This window comes from Haemaphysalis longicornis, unplaced genomic scaffold, assembly GCF_048455015.1.
Source record: "Haemaphysalis longicornis isolate Haplotype H1 unplaced genomic scaffold, Haemaphysalis longicornis Haplotype H1 scaffold_7, whole genome shotgun sequence".
Lineage (NCBI taxonomy): Eukaryota > Metazoa > Arthropoda > Arachnida > Ixodida > Ixodidae > Haemaphysalis > Haemaphysalis longicornis.
Genome location: NW_027526422.1, coordinates 146,702,717 through 146,722,465, shown reverse-complemented (window position 1 = coordinate 146,722,465; position 19,749 = coordinate 146,702,717). Strand labels below are relative to the sequence as shown.

The 19,749-nt window shown below is 50.5% G+C and overlaps 1 protein-coding gene across 7 annotated transcripts in view; it reads right to left on the bottom strand.

Moving 5' to 3' along the window:
- The window catches only part of LOC144147103 (uncharacterized), a 76,442-nt gene that overhangs the window by 2,852 nt on the left and 53,841 nt on the right, over nucleotides 1-19,749 (bottom strand). For 3 of the 7 annotated variants that reach the window (XM_077679166.1, XM_077679167.1, XM_077679169.1), the window contains exons 4-5: nucleotides 5,661-5,863; nucleotides 4,055-5,022 (exon numbers count right to left, since the gene is read on the bottom strand). The exons of 1 other annotated variant lie outside the window; for it this stretch is intronic. In XM_077679166.1, coding sequence (XP_077535292.1) covers nucleotides 4,978-5,022; nucleotides 5,661-5,863 — 248 coding nt within the window. In that variant the 3' untranslated portion in view covers nucleotides 4,055-4,977. The remainder of the gene's footprint in view (nucleotides 1-4,054; nucleotides 5,023-5,660; nucleotides 5,864-19,749) is intronic. 3 more of the 7 variants (XM_077679163.1, XM_077679164.1, XM_077679165.1) reach the window with 1 other exon arrangement.

Here is a 19,749-nt window from a genome sequence, read left to right as displayed (position 1 = left end):
CCAACCACCCTTTTCTGGCAGCAAGCCCGAACGAACTGGTATCATGTGGCTGTTCCAATGATGTAGGGTTGCCACCTGGCGGGTTTTTCACCGGCCCGACCGTTTTTTTAGACAGCGGGCCGGTTGCCGGTCCATACCTAAAACCGGCCGTCATTGGCCGGTTTTTTGGCAATCGTGCCACGATTATGATCGTTTTGGCGTTTTTGTAAGCGTCAATTCAGTGACTACGACAATAAATATGTGCCGACGAGCTGCGCAGACACGTGAGCAAAGAAAATACGTCACGTGGTTCTAGACGGTCACGTTTAGGTTTCCTTAAGCACTTTCTGCGCAAATTTTATGTTTATTTCTAACGCTACAATAACCGGCATTGCATGGCAAAAAACACGTGGCGTCTGTTTTCCAACACAAATTCAACCTTCTGTTCAACACCCATATGGCCACAAAGCCATTGTGGCCGTTTCTCTTATAAAAAATTACGTGTCCTCCTCTTTAAGGATATACAAAAAGACAGATGCGTATTGGCGCTCCCGGGAATCTGAGGACGAGGGCTTTCACCCTGTCGACGTTCTGGAACTCGAAGGCCAGTTTTTATTTCACCACATTGTTCATAGTAACGTTGTCCATATGGGTGTTATGATAAGTGGCAAATGTGGCGGCACAGTTCGTTTAGCCAAACGTAAAAGCTTGAGAACAGTGCAGCAGTTTTGTAAAATTGAGAACGTTTGCGCGGAAGGCATGCCATTCTGTAGTGTTTTCTTGACAATGCAACGAAGCATTGTTGCATTGTATACCTGTTCCGTTTGCAATAACGCTGTGTATAAAGGCATAGTCGCCCAAATCTAACTAGCGTGCGCGAGCGACGACTCTTTGCGCGTGAGCGCCATATGACGGGGTGAAGTTGCAAAGTGACTGAGGCTAAGCGCAGGCTGACAATGCGGGTTCAGCTGGGCTCGTCGTCTGCTAGGCTGTTTCTTCTTAAGAACGTCGCCCCATACAACCGCACTGCAAGCGAACAGGCAGCGTGACTAAGTGGATTATTTGCTTGTATTTTATGTTCCGAAGATTAACGGTGCCTGCCAGGACAAATCGAGCAAATGAAATATTAAGATACAAAAAACACGCCCAATCGTGAAATTTGCCGAAGAACATATAATACTCATTTGCTAGTTCCTCATGCAAACGCTTTTTTCATGTGTAGAAAGGTCAGTTATCAACCGTGTGTGCTGCAAATGCTGAAATGTTGCTGCACACTTCAAAGGGTAATTTTTAAAACTCATTGATGGCCAACTTCTATCCCTTTTATTGCATAATACCAGTGTCAGCAATTGTGCACCTCACTTGCAGTCACCCAGACCGACCTTGTGAAGCGGCTAGCGAAGCACCGTATACCAGTGCCTGACAGCAATTTTGAAGACTGAGTGTGTGCAACGGAGGTGATGACGACAGAGTGGTGCCCAGGACGCTTCTACTGGATGAGCAGCAGAAAAATGCAGTTCTACGACGCAAGCTTACCACAGCACGGCAAGAGTACCACGAGCTGCAGGTGTGCCACAACAGCCTGCGGGACCGACATGCTAAATTAGAGTATGTCCTTTTGCACAAGCTCAGTAAGTGGCAGCCATACTTCCAATAAAGGCTTGCCGGGGCTGTGAGCGCAAAAAAAAATAATAAAAAGCAGTGGCCTTCCACTCATGAAGAAAGACGATCAGTGAAGCTGCGGTGCGTAATGTCTTGAGGCCGACCTCCATGCAGCGAAATTTCTCGGCGAACTTTGCGCGGCGGACGCCGCGGTTTGACGCGCTGCTCAGTTTTCGCCCACCCCAACCTCCATGCAACGTGATGCCAGGTGATGCGGCGAACGCCACCGACAACCGAGCTGCTTGCATCAAGGTTGCCAGATGTACAATCGAAAACAACATGTGCGTAAATGTAACTTGGCCCATAATTTGTCTTCAAGAAAACCTAACTAGAAATTAATAAAACGTGATTTAAACACCTGAAATAATGCTTATGTAGTTGTTTGTTTATTGAACAAGCTTTTTTAGAGACTGGCTTCATAGCGCACAAACATTTCCAAATTGCAACAATGGGTGAAGCTGCACGGGGGTTTTGCTTTGCTCTTGTTCTGATTCGCTTACACTTTCAGTTTCGCGCGCTGAACTTCACCGTGGTACACTCGAAATGGCAAGTACCCGCCCCCGCCGTGTTCTTATCTTAAAGAAGAAACTGTTACTGCTGGAGAAAAAGCAGCAAGGACGCAAGAATCGATATTGGGTACATACACTCCGGCGTAACAGGAAGTCGGAAGGCGAGTACTACACAGCGGTAAGACGATCACAAGTACTTTTCCCGTGCTTAATTTCTCGTTTGCATTGTAGTAGTTCATGTTATGCATAGCACCACCTGCCTTGATTTGTCTCATGCTGGCAAACGGTTAACTGAACTGCGCACCGCTGTCAGCCGCTAGACTTCTGAACAAGGGGTGGCACCGTCAAATGAATGACACATTGAGTATCGTAATTCCTACACTTAAAACATCTCTAGCCAGAAAAAAAAGAAACAAAAGCTGCGGCATCTTTTCATTGTATACACAAATAGAATACAGAACACTTCTAGCTTCAGGCACGCCGTTGGACGTGCGAAGCTGTCACCGTTCCCCAACTAACAGAGCGCGAAAATTATAGTTACTTGTAAGGTTTGTCAATCGTGCGCTTTGAGCGCGCATTTTTACACTGCAGACGCGTGTTCGGTATAATGAATTCCTAGCGGCCTTTTCCTTTGCCTAAGAGTAACTATTTATTTTGTTCTAACTTGTGAACTGCTGGGTTATGGAAAAGTTCATATGCTAAGTATCTTGAGCTGCTTTCATGAAAAATATGGCATTATATTTTATTTACAGTTTCCGGCAACGAGGAAGGATCCCGCCTTGTTTTTCAAATTCTATCGAATGACTCCGGACAAGTTCGACGAACTGCACGACATTCAACATAAGCGTTCCTAAGTGCGGTATTCAACCTGTGCATCCGTTACCGTCGCACACCTTCCGGATGGAAGGAATCACGCACAATCCTTATCCACAAGAAAGGCGACGAGTATGACCCAGGCAACTATAGACCAATCAGCCTGGGCTGCACCATCACCAAGCTTTATGCAGGGTGCCTGGCATCTTGGGATGCATAATATCCTCTCCAGATGCCAGCAAGGCTTTCAGCCTTATTATGGCGGTTTTGAACGCAACTTTGTCTTGCAGCAGAGGATAGATGAGGCACGCTGCGGCAGATTGGACACATGCATTGCCTTCTTAGACTTTGCGAATGCCTTTGGATCTGTCCCCCATAACGCCCTGACCGACGCAGCGTTAGGAGCAGGAACTGGAGACATCTTCGCAGACATTATCCGCGAAATTTACACTGATCACAGCACGATCGTCATCACTGGCAGCGGAGCCACAGAGCCCATTCCCATCAAGTCTGGAATACGACAGCGGTGCCCTCTAAGCGGGCTTCTTTTCCACATTGTTATTGACCCCATCATCAGAGCCGTACAGGGAGGAGGCGGACGTCACAACATTCTTGCATACGCGGACCCCCATAGCCGATGACCCCTCCACACTACAAGACAGGATCTCCACCATACACTCGCTTGCCACGCAAATCTACTTGAGATTAAAACCGGCAAAGTGCAAAACCTTACACCTGTCTGGCCAGCAACCTGTCGGCACACGACCAACACCATTCAAGTTTGGAGAAGTCAAAGTGCCATACATCAATGACTTCGACAGTCACGAGTTTCTCGGGCAACCCGTCGGGTACCGCATTATCACCAGCAACACTACCATCCAGGATGCTATTACCATCGGAAAAAGCTCCTGGGATCGATGCTTGCCCCCTCGCAGCGGGTGGATGCATTTAAAACATTCCTCTAGACTGCATTAAATTTTGCCATGTGGTGTGGGACCTTCGGCACAATTGAATGGCAGGTACTCGACAACGCCCTTCGCCCACTTCTGAAGCACACACTCTACCTCCCCAAGAATGCAAGTAACGACTACCTGGATGGTAGCTCAGCTGGAGGAGCCGCGGGACTGCCGCAAGCAGATGACACGAGCGACGCATGTCGCAATGATTCAGCCTTCTAACTCCTTTCGTCCACCGAGGCTGAAGTCCGCACCATGAGGCGGTACAGTCTGTGACATCAAAGCGACTGCGAAGGGAGGCGGAGGAGGTTGACGTCGAACAGTACCTAAATGGCGCAACTGAGGGAGATTTTTGTGCAACATCAACCAAGCTCCGATCCGTCTGGACGGAGGCAAGGAAGGCCTCCAGACGAATGGGCGTCACTTGGGAGCTGCAGCCTGAAGGGGTATGCATCGCCACTGGTGCCGTCACCCTATCGCCAAAACACAGGCGAAAAGTAACGCGAACGCTGTGACAACATCAAGCAGAGGCCCACGACAATGCACTAAAGCAGCGTCCGAACCAAGGAAAGGTTATGGAATATGTTGCCACCGATCGGGCGAGTTCACACTTTATGAGAACTGGGAAATTCACAAGGTTTACGGACTGACGCTTTATTCATAAGCTCCGTTTGAACCTTCTTCCCTTGAAGCTGGGAGACCCTGGGCACGGAACACTGACCAGCATCGTGGCGCCTGCGGATCGCAACCTGAGACACTACCTCACGTCATCTGCCACTGCATGAGGCAAAGTCAAGCGCTCACCGATGGCCACAACCGCATCGTTCACCGCATCGAGAATGCCGCCCTAAAGAAATTCCCCGTCACCCATGAGAATCGACCTGTGGACAACACCAATCTTTGCCCTGACCTTGTCATATCTCGAGGGGAAGAAGCCATCATTCTCAACGTATGCTGCCCATTTGAGAACTGCCGAGAGGCCCTGCGCATCGCTCATGAACACAAACCAACCAAATATGAGCCAGTACACCAGTTCCTGCTTCAGCGGTACCAACGGGTCACAGTGAATGCCGTGATCGTCGGAGCGGTCGGTTCTTGGGATCCTGCAAACGACGCAACATTGAAGCAGTTATGTAGCCACAGCTACTTGCGGACGATGAAGAAGCTGGTGGTTAGCGAAACCATCTCCTGTTCCCGCAACATCTATGCCACCCATGTCACCGGCCAGGCCCACGGCCTGCCTGCCCCCCCCACCCTTTCCCTCTACCTCTCCCTGTCTCCTCTTTTTCCTTTTGCGTTTGACGCGAAGTTTGCGTGCTATACTTGTTTTGCGCGCTGTATTCTCTTTTTTTTTTGTTAACTGATTTTAAATTACTCATTTGAACTATTGCGTTTTGTATACCCTGTTGTTTCTGCTCACTTCAAAGTGTTTGATTCTTATTTTCTGGTAACTACTGCTAATCATGTATGTGCTTACCAACTACTTGTATCCTTTTTGCCTTTATACTGATACCGTACCTGCTTTACAACTGTTCGCTAGTGTAACCCTGTATGAGCCATGTAATAAGCATCAAAATAAAAAAACTCTGTATCTCTCGAACACAAAGACTCGGGCCATGATGCTGCACCTTAGAGGCTACAAGGCACGCAGGGCGACACCACCCATCAGCCTCAATGGCCAGCCCCTCCCGCAATGCCTCAACGACAAGTACTTTGGGCTGCTGATTGGCAGTTGGCTGACCTGGCTTCCAGCTGTGAGAAGGCTCTTCGTGAGTGCACGCGAGGGTCCAGCGGGGTGTTTGCGGCAGCTGCTGGCCGACGGCAACGGATGTTCACACCAGGTGGCACAGTGCATATTCCACGGCTTCGCTATACGCGCCACCTGTCGTCCACCTCGAGCCCCGATGGCAGAAGGAGCTCGAGCTGTACTAGCGCTCCAGTGTCCTAGAAGGTAGAGGTGTGTCGAGTGGGGGAAAACCAAATGAAGAGCACGGGTCCCTTTTGCGACAAAAAAATTGTATGGAGCACAGACGTTCCCCCGAGAACTGCTGTTGCAGCCACCACGCCCTAAAAGTTTTTAAGTCAAACTCAACTATTATCTGATGTGTTTTATGAAAGTTTATACCATAAAACAAAAAAATAAGACTATTTAGGGCAATAAATAAGTATTATTTTAACTAACAAAACTTATAAAACCAACTGGTAAGCAGCGGCCGCCAGGGGCGTTGCTTACAACAGGAGTTCCTCAGCAAAATTTTTTATCGCAATAGGGACCCCCCAATCGCACCCGAACGACACCCCTCTCTTATAGCACCGTATAGTGCGGAATATAGGTCGAGGTTTTTTCCAAAAAATATTGCTAAAATTTCACCCCTCGACTTACATACCGGTCATTGGCGGAAGTCGAATGGTCGTCTGGCAACATGGCGCGCCGCTTCCCCTTTTTTGCGTATCGACGCCATCTTTTTTTTTGTGCAGTTGCCAGTTAGTGTTCGGATTTGTAGCGAAAAGCCAACCAGCAACAAAATGAGCACTGGCACACGGCAGCAGTTCACCGCTGCCTTTAAAAGAAAAGTGATTGAGTTCACCGAAGCGAACGGGAACATGTCCGCGCAGCGGCAGTTCGGTGTGTCGGAAAAAAGCGTACGATATTGGCGAAGCCAGAAAACCAGGCTTTCGGTGTGCAGCGCAAGGAAGACGTCGTTTCGCGGTCGCCGTGCGGTGCACCCGGAACTTGAAGATAAAGTGGCGGATTTTGTCCGCGAGTACCGTGCCAGGTCCTTGCCTGTCACAACGGAGCACATCCGCACCAAGGCCATCGAGCTCGCCCGTGAAGCGGGGCTCTCCAGGGAGCAATTGAAGGGCTCCAATTACTGGGTCCGCCGCTTCATGCGACGCAAAGGCTTTGCGCTCTGCCGGCGCACTTCAATCTACCAGAAGCTGCCGGAGGAATACGAAGAGAAGCTGTTGGATTTCCAACGTTACGTAATTTGTCTCCGGCAGCAGCAGGGCTACATGGCGGGTCAGATCAGCAACGCCAACGAAACACCGGTCTGGTTCGACATGCCGTCGGCCTCGACAGTCGCCGAACGCAGGGCAAAGCAGGTGAAGCTGCTGTCCACAGGGAGCGAACATTCACGCTTCACGGTGATGCTTGCGCGCACCGCCGACGGCAGAAAGCTCCCCCCCCTACATCATTTTCAAGCGGAAGACGCTGCCGAAGGAGGCCTTCCCGCGGGATGTCGTCGTTCGTGTGAACGAGAAGGGCTATATGGACGAGGCCCTCATGGTGGACTGGGTCCACAAAGTGTGGGATCGGCGTCCGGGCGCACCCCTACGCTGTCCCAACATGCTTATGCTGGACGCTTTTCGGGGGCATCTGACGGCGTCTGTCAAACAGGCACTCCGCGATGGGAGGACGGACCTCGTCGTCATTCCCGGAGGCATGACGTCGACCTTGCAGCCGCTGGACGTCGTGCTCAACAAGCCGTTTAAGGACCGAGTGCGTGAGCAGTACAATGAGTGGATGGCCGGCGACAATCCGCGCACCCCAACTGGTCGGCTGTGCAGGCCACCTCTGGAGACTGTTTGTGCTTGGGTTTGCCGTGCGCCTTGCAAACTATTTCGAGTATTACAGCCAAAGTTCAAAGGCAAAGCACATTCGATGAACTCAAGCAGCCAGTTGTCGCAGATCGCTTAAAACAATGTTTGAGCCCCGAGGCAAAGGGGCATGTCTTTCGTAATGAACAATATGCGTTTTTTGTCGCCCAGTGCCACGACAAGCTGGCGGAAGGCTTTGTGGAGAGTGAAAGGTGCAAGCCCGCAAAAAAAAGGAAACCGTTGAGGAAGGGCAAAAGAAACCTAAAACGCCCGGACATGTCCCCGCGGACGCAAGGTGGAAGAAAAAGCAATGTTTTGAAAGCAGCGACACTGATCACTTTGCCAGAAATTGTGCAAAAAAGGGCTTAGTTGTGAGGCAGTGTACTAAGCCAGCAGTGCATCCAGAAAACAGACCGGCCGTTGCGAGAGTAGCAGCGCCTGCACTCGAGTCAACCACAGCAATGGCAGATGGCGTTGGCTGCCAACGCCATCTGTCAACATGCTTTGGCAGCGGTTTCACTAAGGAGCTCAAGTGAGTGTAATCAGAAAGTCTGTTGTACCTAGATACAATGCTACAGGTTCGCAGATAATTCTGATAGGAGCGTTCGGGCAGCAAATAACGGCGGAGTTCGCATACATTCTGCTGACAGCTACTGAAGCAAGTCCTTACATGGGACCCGAAGCCCAGGTGGCCGTCCTTGGTGCACTCGTGGATAAGCCATTTCAGGGGACCGGTGCACTAATCACACCGATTAGACACAACTTCTCGAGGAGAGTTATAACTGATGGGGGGACAAATGGGAAGCCAACACTCAAAGAAACCGGAGCTGTAGCTGAGGAGTCAGGCGAGACATGCGAGGAGCGACATGTTATTACCTCTCTTGTAATAACTGAGGGCAACAAAGACGGCTCTGAGCTCGTCAAAAGCAAACGAGAGGAGCTTTGTGAGGCTCAGGTTGCATTGTGGGATTCTTGGGTGCAGGCAAAGGCCGAACGCATGGCATGCTCATTCAGGACAAGTTGTATCACCAGGAGCACATCACGGGTCGCGTGTGCAAGCCATGGCACAGGAGAAAAGAAATGCTGAAAATGGCTCCCGATTCACCATGTGCGGGTCATTTAGGAGAGCGGAAAACGTTGCAGTGGGGGAAAAGCTCATTTTACTGGCCGCAGGAATCCCACAACGTAAAAGAGCACTGTAGATCGTGTGACAAATGCCAGGTCGTATCTCCGGCAAGGAAGACAGTCGAGATGGACTGCATCAGCCCTCTGAGCCTTCCTTCGGCTAGAAGTCATCGCTATGCTCTGTGTGTTGTAGATTTACACACCACATGGTCACAAGTAGCATGCCTCCAACCACTAATGGCAAAGTCTACTTGTGCTGCGCTACTGCAGATATTTTCTCACGATGGAGTACTGGAGATAATTTGCTCAGATCAGGGCACCAACATTACGCCAAAACTGATGGAGGTGGAATGGCACGTTAAAAAGGATGCTTTTTCACATAGCAGACATGGAAGTGGTCAAGATAGGAAGAGTCCTTTCCTGCTATGGGCATATCATAAGGTCCCGCATGCAACTACATGGCGGTCACTATTCGAGCTGATGAATGGGCGGCTGCTGAATAAGTATCCCTCCATTCTCAAAAAAACTTGGTCTGGAGACTGGGTAGTACCGGAATCATTGAGTATACCGGCAGCAGAATATCGTTAAGCTTTAAACTAGCTTGGAAGAAGCTACCAAGGAGGCCACTTGACAGAGTGAGGCCACACAGAGGGAGCACATGGGATGCTATAACTTGAGGTCCACAGACAAAGTTTGTTGCAGAGGACCAAGTACTATGGCTGGAGAAGGGAGGTGAAGGCAAGCTAACAGAAAAGTGGAAGGGGCTGGCCACTGTAATCTAGAAACTGGGACCATACAGTTAGATGACCAAACTCGAGGATGGTTTGTGCAGAGCAGTTCATGCCAACAAACCAGTTTTGCCACACCAGAGTAAGTGCAGTACGAGCGATATTTGGGGGCAACCAACAACTTGGAGATGTCCTGGCCCTAACATGCAGGACAGAGATGCAGGCAATGCTACAGTCAGATGACACTGCACATTCAGAGCCCACACAGTAAAAGCAGCTGCGAGACGTAATCGCAAGGCGTTCGTGGGTGTTAAACAAACCAGGAACCTACAAAGAGAGAACCCACAAAATCAAAGTCAAAGCAGGGGAGCAAGCGTGACGCACATACCCTTACAGGGTGCCAGTGGTGCCTGTGCAAGAAGTAGAAAGTCAGGTAAATGAACTCCAAGATTGTAGGTTATATACCCTGTCGAAAGTCCGCACACGTATCCACTGGTCTGCCTATCAAAGAAGGATGGTGGCATCCGCATCTCCTGCAATTACAAGAAGCTGAACCAAATAACAGAGGCAGACGCATTTCCCATGAATGTGTCAACTGATCTGTTATACCAGGTAGTGAAGGCCAAGTACATAACTCTGCCAGACATGTTCAGGGTCTACTGGCAAATGCCCCTTGATGAGAAATACCCTTGAAAAATACTCCCTGATGACAGATGGCAAATATGCCTCCCATCATGAAGTGTCGGCCATAAAGATTGGCTATTATGCATCAGGAGCCATTGTAAATGAGCCTAAATTCACATTCTGCAGTGGACAAACAGTTTTCTCGAGTTGTCGCTAACTGTCAAGTCGAACCATATGTCTGCAAAGATTGGCTATGACATGCTAAGAACTATCCTGAGTGCATCTTAAGTGTGGCTATTACATGCTAGGAATCACCCTGAGTGTATCTTAACACTCTGTCGGTGGGGGCGGAACAGTTTCTTTGAGTGGAAACAAGTGACCGGTTGAGCGTCTACCCTCACCACACAGTCCTGCTATTTCAATGCTGACCTGTTGAACCCCTAGCCCACCATGCACAAGGCAGGGCTAGAGTACGTGCCTCAAATGATGGCCACATGCTTTGCCATTGTTGTCATTAGAATTCAGTGAATGCCAGCACACTTCTTGCAGAGCATTTTCGGAAGGAAATGTCCCTGGAAGCTCCGGCGTGCATCTTACCATGCCACCCTTCTTTAGGAACAGCGGCTGATCTTTGGAATGCAGAGTTTAGATCAACAAAGCAGCTCCAAACCTGACCATACAGGCGGAGTGCCAAGTACAATGGATTGACAGTTGTCACATATTTGTAGAACCCTCACTGCATAGGCATAAAATGCAAACCAAATACGGCAGAATGAAAAATTGAGGATGGAGACAGCACCAAATGATCTTGCACGCTAGCGTGACAGCAATGCGTGGCTCATAAGGAGACATTACAAGCACGCAACGTTTGTTTCCTCTTCCCACAAAAAAGGTCCCTGACTTGTGGTAAAAAGTGCACAAAATGATGTAACTAAGAATTCGGCCAATTCTCTTCAATGTCCTTCTAACTGCATTTAAGCCAAGACTGAAGTCTCCAACATCAACGCTTAGCTGCTGTACCGACTTCTAGCTGTACTGAAATGAAAAACTTCATTGAGATTGTAACGATGCAAGCGCCATCTCTGCCTTGAAAGAAGAAATGTAAGAAGGCAGGCGCCATCTGCAGTGTAAAACGGAAGGTGTATTAAACCAGTTGCGCGTTGTCCCGACGGGGGGTGCTAGGGCAGGCTCCGCGTTTCCGGGAAGTTCAGGGTCTCCCTTGCTAGAAAGGGTATAAAAGGAGAGGAAAAAGCGCTGCGGGGCACGGCCCTCGGGAACGGTCAAGCGCTGTGTTGCACTCCGACCTCGCTAGTCCCCCGCCGATGCGTCACCGTATGTGGCAGCTCCGCAGCCCTCGTTCACGCAAAGGCCCCGCGGGCAGTTAGTCGCGTCCAGAGCAACCTTAGACGTTTGAGGCGGCTTTGCTGCCCTCGCCTGCCCTACCCCCCGTCGGACTTCAGCATCCTGCGGAACCAACAAACGTCGTCACCTCCTTGAGTAATGTTATCCCAGGTGCCCCGTTAAAACGCACCCGCGACAAGTGGTGGAGGTGCGGGGTAGCGCGTCATTCCCGGCCCAGACATAATGGAGAACCCGAAAAAATTCACAGCATATCCACGGGGTGAATGATGATGAGTGGGCGAAGCTCCTGAGGGGAAATCATCGGTAAAACCGTGACTCTTCAGTGAAAGTTCGCCCACTACATCTGTGTCCGAACGTAACGTCTAGAAAGTCTCGCTTAAACCGCGCGTCGGCACCTTGGGGCTGAGCTCGCCTGATGCGTTTTGCAGATGCCTCACGAGCTCTCACTGCATCGGGGTCTGCCTGCCGATACGCGCGCTTTCTCGCCGCTTCCCGTTCTCCGACGTTTTGGAGATCCTCTTCGTGCCGCTTCGCGTACGGCAGGGTCCTCGCGCCGTTGCAGTGACGCTTGGGCCTCTCGTTCTCGAACGCTGGGATCTTGGCGGCGGCGTCGCGCAGCTTCACGGAGCGCTTCTGCCTCGCGGGCTCGCACATCTGCAGCCTTATCCATCGGGTGACTCCGAGCGCGCGCCATCAGCGAACGGATTTTATTACAACGCTCCCCGCCATCTAGTAAACAATCCAAGAACTAAACTAGAGGTAGCCACGCCATCTAGTAAACAATCCAAGAACTAAACTAGAGGTAGCCACGCCATCTAGTAAACAATCCAAGAACTAAACTAGAGGTGGCTACATACATACGTCGAGGATGGACAGACCCACGCCTTAAGGAGCTTCGCCCCTAAAAGTCACGCGCGCAGCAACGCCGCGGCCGGCGCGATCGAGTTTAGGCCCGCATGAACGAACAATCGCCCATCAACCCCGCAGAAAAATGGTGCGACCGGGAGCTTGAGGAGAAGCCACAAAGCCTCAACAAGAGGTTTGACGAGCTGTTTCGCCTGGCGGCCTCAAATAAATGAATAACGAGCTGGTACTGAGGAGCCGCACCGTAAGTCGCGAAATGACCACGACTCCGAATGAGATGCGGCCGTACGGTCCTCCCCCCGTTTTTAGAGGCAAGGGCGGACGAGGATTTGGAGAACTGGATCCGGCTTTATGAGAGGTACGCGGCGGCAGTAAGTTGGTCTGATACACAAAAAGCCAAAAACCTCACGCAAAGGCCCCGCGGGCAGTTAGTCGCGTCCAGAGCAACCTTAGACCCTTGAGGCGGCTTTGCTGCCCGCGCCTGCCCTACCCCCCCTGTCGGACTTCAGCATCCTGCGGAACCAACAAACGTCGTCACCTCCTTGAGTAATGTTATCCCGGGTGCCCCGTTAAAACGCACCCGCGACAAGATTCTCACCTTGGCTTATCATATTTGCAAAAATTTTCCAGTGGGAGATTTCTTCAACGAAACTCTTGCAAATGAAATCAATATACAGGCAAAGTTTTAACCAAGGTCGGCCCTATTTTAAAAAGGCATTTCTAATGAAGTTTTTTACAAGATCCTTTAGGCCTATGCAGTTCTCCATATGCCTTGGCTAATAGTTTCATGACAACACCTTTTTGTCGCTTCCATCCAATATCCTCTGTACGTGCTCATGAATTCGAAACAAGACCGTGGGAGATCCCATCCTAGACCGGAACTATGCGGCCACCTTTCAAAACTCATGAGCAATAGAGACCGCTAGGGGGCTGAACGGAGCAGGCTGTACTCACCATGGCTCCGTAGTTTTTTATGACCTAGTGGCTGTTTTATTTGCCAATCACACTTGTTCTCTACTCGTTCGGGCTGTGAACGTGTTCTGCACATTTTGGGACCAACCTGTGGACCTTGCGCCCATCGGACTTCGAGATATCGCCTTCTTTTGGTGACCACCACAGAGCCGTCTCGCTAAACCTAAGCGAGGCAGCGCCAACGCCGAGCCGCTCACCGGCATGGAGAAGCAATTGGGTGCTGAGGCTGCTGGTGCAGCTGACGCCGCGGCTACCGTCGCCTGTTCCCCGGAGAACCGCGCGGCCGCCGTTTCCACTCAACGGGTCGGTGCCACGGTGAAGTTGGTCACCGTAGTTGAAGGTGAAGCCATCTCTCCTCACGAACATGCCAACTCGACGGGATGGCTGCCCTACTACCGCCAAGCCTTCGGCCGCGCCCAGCAGAGCCAGCGTGCCACCCTCCCCGCTACCAGTGCACCACCCCAAGGTACGAACGACATCCTTATCGCCTTCCAACGTGCCTCTCCTCTCCGCAACAAGTTCCGCGACTTCGCCACCTCAAATAAGTGTGCCGAAGTACCGACCAGCCCCACTTCCCAAGGATGACATAAAAATCGTCATCCGCCCTCGAGATGGGCTCAACGTCGCCAGCTATACGGGGACTACCCTGTTCAATGCCCTACGCCAGGCTGCTGGTCTTGCGCTTCAGGAGACGCGGGGGGACCACTTCAGCGTGAACACGGAGCAGAACCTACTCATCTTGAGTTCTCCAGATACTGACAGAGCAGAAAAGTACGCTCGCATCTCCCCCATCACTTTGGGAGGTGCAATGTTCTCCGCTCGTGGGTACATCGCTTGCCCAGAAAACACGGTCAAGGGAGTTGTTCCCGGGGTTCCACCTGACCACTCCGCTCCAGACATTCACGATGCAGTGGTGCAGCCGTGAAACCCCACCGCTCTGCACGCTCGTCGCATGGGCCAGACCAGCACGGTGCTCGTCTCTTTTTCGGGCAGCCAGGTGCCTCACTACATCGATTACCAGGGCACCATCACTCGGTGCTACATCCACAAGCGCAAGCACGAAGTTTGCTCCGCCTGTGGCAAGCTGGGCCATCGAGCCGATGTGTGTCCGTACCCTGACCAAGCCTACTGCGTCACCTGCGGCCCGGCCAACCCCATAGACGAGCACCAGTGCATCATCAAGTGTGCACTCTGCGGCCTAGCTCATCCAACTGGAGATGCAGTCTGCCAGCAGAAGTACCGCACCCCCTTCGTTCTACGACAGCAACAGCAACGGAGGGCCCGCAGCTGAAAGCACAAGGACGAAGACCCCCAGCGCAACCATGATCGGACTGGCTCCTTACCAAGGCTCCCAAGTGACTCCACTGCGCCTGACAGCAAGCCGTGGCCACCCCATCGACTGTGCAGCGGCGTCGATCCCAGTCGAAGTCGAAGCGCCGTGGTTCCCAGTCACCCCATCCGGCTAAGAATCCACCCAGTGACCAGCGACCATCGTCTCAGATGAGCTGGGCAGCAGTAGCCTCCCCTAACCATGAGCAGCCTTCCCGTTCCCCTGCTTTGCCCGTCCGTCATACCTTGTCCAACCCACCCCCTCCACCACCCCCTCCACCACCCCCTCCTAGCTCGGAACTTGCCTACCTTCGCACCTTGCTTGAGAGTGTGGTCGCCACTCAGCGTCAGCTTCCGGCCAATGTAAAATAACTGCAACAGGCCATCTGTACTCCCCCCTTCCAATGCTACTCTCAGCTCACTACTCCCGATGTAATAAGCACATCTCAGCCTACCCTCTCCCCCCCCCTCCAAGCTCAGAGCGCTTTGATGGCGATTTGACAAAGTCGGCGACGAGCGGCGGCATGTCAAGGAGTGAGCTAAAGTAAGGGCCCCTGTCATAATCACTTCGTCGGAAATGAAGCGAGCACACTCGTACTTCCTTTAGCTCCCTTTCTCCTCCGTTTGCAAAGTTTACAAAACGTAGCCACTTGCTTCGTCGAGGTTCGTCGTTGGGCAGCGCATGAAAGGAGATCTCTTCAGCGGCGGGGACATCGCACTCTCTCGACAATTTGCCCGTACTACATGGGCATTCCAGGACGCAGCAACGAAATTTAATTGTAGAGTACTCGAACAAACTGAAGTTTTGAGTGGTTGTAAAACTTATTTTAGAGCGCAGTTTTGTCGGAAGGGGGAAAAACTGCATGCCACTGGCCCCGTTTCGTAAGCAAAGGAAGTGGACCACTCCTACGTGGTAGGCAAATGCCATTCTCAACAAAGCTGTCAGCTAGCTCCGACGATTCGAAGAATTCTCTCCACCGAGAAACGAAACCGGTCGATTACGAAGCACTTAGCCACTCGACACTACCGAGGCTGCCACCCAAAGACGCAGAAAACCACAATGTACGGCCACGGCCCTGCCGAGAAGCCCCGAGCCCCTCGAGAGCACAACGCGTCCTAGACTCCAGAGATCATGAGGAGACGCCAGATGCAACGCAAGTGTTTACGTTCGGATTTCCATTCTCTCACGTGTACGTGCCTTCACAGGGGGAAGTTGCCCCACACCTGTGCACCACGTCAGACATTTTCTCCCCATGCTCTGCTGTCCTGTTCCACTGTCCCGCTCCGCAGTAACCTCAGTTTTCTCAATTATTAAACACTTCAAATTCTCAAAGCCTAGTTTCTCCTATTCGACCTTCATTCGAGCCACGACCTAGCTAGCAAAGCAGACAAGCATACAAGGTCTCTCTCCTTGCACGTACTTGCTCCATGCATTTATATTTTCGCATCACGCAATTGGGAAGTAAAAAAATATTAATTCAAAGTCATTGCGGACGGTTTGGTACTGTGCTAACCTGTGATCAGATTCTGCGCTGTTTACATTGGCAAGGCCCTGGAGGGCTCGCCAGTGAATAAAGTTTTAAAGGGGAATTTTCACTGTCAGCTTAGCGAAAGACTTCATCGTAGCAATTACGTCAGCAGTGCGTGTTCACTGTGTTATGGAGCTGCAGATTTTATGCAGGGTACTTTACTAACTGCCTGACAGCGTAAAGCGAGCGCCAATATGCGCATGTTTTTACGTGGCCTTGCTTGCACTGTTAAACATTCATACATCCTGCCCGCATTCCTTTTTTGGCCTCAGCTCAGCAAAATCGACAGAGAGGTGCTAGGAGATTCCTGTGATTGCAGGTGCGGTGCTGCAGGGAACTGTAAACACTGTGCGGCCATCGCCGGTTTTGTGAACAAACACGAAGACGAGTCATGCACATCAAAACTTCAAACATGGCGCAGACCGTCAAAAGCTGCCTGCGGCTACAAGTCAACAATCACCAAGCTTTTTGATTGTAAGTAGTGTATGTAACTACAGCAGGTAGATTTTATTGTGTTTTTTTGTGTTACAGTGAACAGAAATTGCAATGTCTGACAATGTACTATTGAGCTGCCTACGATCAAAGAAATGGAAAATTAGAAGCCTTAATTTTTGCACGCTCCTTTCTCAACAAACAAGCACAAACTTGTGGGCAAGAAAGAGCACGCGGCTGTAGAACCATCACATGACCTGGAACATTTTCCAGACATTCAATGCCCTATGGTGAATGCTTTGAAGCATGTAAGCCAAATGAGCAGTGAAGACAACAAAACAACTATGTTTGGTGAGGAGGTGGCCAGTGAAGATTGATTGCGCTGTCCTTGCTGAATTGATCCAGCCACAGACTAGCATCTACAACACACTCGTGGCAAAGTGCAATTACCCAAAAATGACAATACGGGAGAAGGCACACGAGAAGTTACTTTCCTCAGTAACAGCCCTATGCTAGGCTCTACTACATAAAGAGATTTATGTTGTACCTATCACTTAGCGTTTGACCTTTTAAGAAAAAGGGATATGTTTCATTTTCATGTCAGTGTCCCTGTGAAAATACCTTGCTTCTCACCGCTTTTTTTTTCAAGCGTGAGAGATTCTTTTTTTAATGCACATTCACAGTAAAATTGCTTTGCCGTACGTCAGAGCAAACATGTACATGCCAAAAATGTGCAGCAATCTCAAGGTAGATATACCCAGAAAATTTGTTCTGTTGCCCCGCACTCCTCGTGTTCTAATAAAATCTTTAATTTAGAACATAAGAGGCAGCTCAAAACTGGCTATATTTGTGTGAAGTGAGCGCCTTTTTTGGTGCATCCACAATAAAATTGCTCAGTCGTCCATCGGAGCAAAGTTACAAACCTGTTGCACACTTCCCGCAACAGAGATGCGTGCAGCCAGTAACTGTGTATTGTTTAATGACCCCACAGAAGCTTCACCTCTTTTTTTCCAATTTGGACAATTGTCACTCCACATCAGCTTAATGTTTTCCTGCAGTTCCCTGATCTACCCTACTGACACCAATCCTGTTGCAAGGAGTATCGTTGTACCAGGGAAGCTTCCCACTTCCTTTTGCATACAAAATCCATCGCCAGATAGTGCACAGTAGATGACTGTCATCTCACAGTTCTCACCGACAGAGTTAAGCCTAGCAACCCCCGCACCTGTCATAATCTCAGCACTGGCACTCGCATGGCACTGCCACAACCTGCCTCGCATATTGCCCACCATACCTCTGTCCCACCTAACAGAGACAAGCAGCTTAATTTGCAAGACTTACCATCCTTATCCCACCCACCACTCCACAAGGTACTGCCATACAGGAGAGTGCAACACCTATGAACACTGGAAACAAGACTGGCGGGCCTGATATCTTACCCGAAGAGAGGCGGTGCTAGTGCGCCAACTACAGGTGCGCGCGATATGGACGCCTGTGTTCGCCGAACACGTGTGCCCCGAATTATTCCAGACAGATAAGTGTGTGATGTGTAGTGACGGTAGCGCTACCATGCAGCACATGCTCTGGGACTGCCAGCAAACGGACTCAACCACTGCAGATCCGCTGCCGCCGCGCTTGGAGAGTGCGGTGACCAGAGCAGACTATGAACTACAGAAGATGGCTGCGCAGCTCACGCTAGCGGCCATCGATCGCCAGCGGCCGAACTTGTCACCTCCCCCCCAGGGAGGCCGGCGATAGTAGGTACCCCCCGAGGTTTCCGCAGGCCAAATAAAGACGTTGTTTCTCTCTCTCTTGACTCACAACCCCCGATGGATTAAACGTTCGGAGAAGACATCCATTTAGCCTGCACACTGGTAAACAAGACTGGCCACATAAGCAGACCACACCCACAGGGCAGCTTCTGCTTTGTTTTCTTTCTCCTGCATTTTAAAACCCGCGTTCGATGCTGGCGCGCATTATGCTCTTGGCAGAGCTTTGGCACACGAAAGAGCCAATTCAGCTCAGCGCTGCAGCTTGAAAGTTTGCATGTCATGCGGCAGAGCCAACGTTGATTGTTTGCACAGCAAAGCTGCTCTGCCAGTAGAATTGCGAAATATTTGAACTTTGGAATATGTGCACACCTGTAAACTGTAACCCCGCTGGTGCGAGAGGGTAGACGTCCCTCCCTGCTTGCCAAATGACGAGGCGGCAGTTGTTGCGCACACTTTTCCTCCGCTCTTTCCTCCCCCACTCACCGTGGTGAGCCTCAGCTCGTTGCCTACAAGTGGAAGGAGCACCATAGCTGACAACCTGCCCTGTCCCCCTTGGCGCAGTGCTCACGAGTACAGCGCAGCCTTCAGCCACCGGCCCAAGATACCACGACAAGTGCTTTTTGCCCACCAATCGTGCATGCCCTTTAATTTTCCATTCATTGGGCTCTGCTTACCTAAAACAACTTCAAGTGCCCTCTGTGACTTGTTCTGTTGCTCTATTTTTTTACAGAAGCGTGACGATATGCACCTTTTGCCAACAGCGACATGAAAAGCAGTTGCATCCTTTCAATGAGAAGTACTTTGTGCAAGTGCAGCATGCTTGCCTTAAGGACCGCAGCCATGTGAACCCAAATAGCCCGTACTGTGTGTGCGCTTGAGATTGGCTTCACATGTGCCCAACAGACCTTAGAATTAAACTTTCTGGCATTCAGAGTGCAGCTATGTTTACTTCTGTTGTGTATGGTGCTGTCTCAGTGCTGCAATAAACGCTTTAAAGTAACATTTTTCTTCATCGTGATCACTTTAGGTGGCCAAGAAATATTGTTCTTGGTTACTTGTGTTTATTTGTGCTTTCTGAAGATAAAGCAATTTCGTTCGGTGAGAAGTAAGGCTTATCTCCAAAAAGCGTAAAGGAGAGCAAAAATTTGATTGTCAACGACCTCAGAAAAACAATGCAGACAAAGCTAAAGTCAGGGCATGGAACAGCAGTTGCTCCCCATGGAGCATTTGCAGGGGGCAACACTTCAGCTTTTAGCATGAACAGTAAGTCGATTGATCCTCACAGGAACGAACAGTAAGTCGATTGATCCTCACAGGAACAACGATTGGTTGAATTGACTGAAACCTTGAAACCTATCAGGATTGAAACCTTGCTTTCATCCCACTAAATGTTGGGTTTGAAAACACAGCTGTAAGCCTTGGAGTGAAAGAAAACCTACGCCTATATACAGTAAAAGCGCGTTAATTCGACTCTCGTTAATTCGGAAAACGGG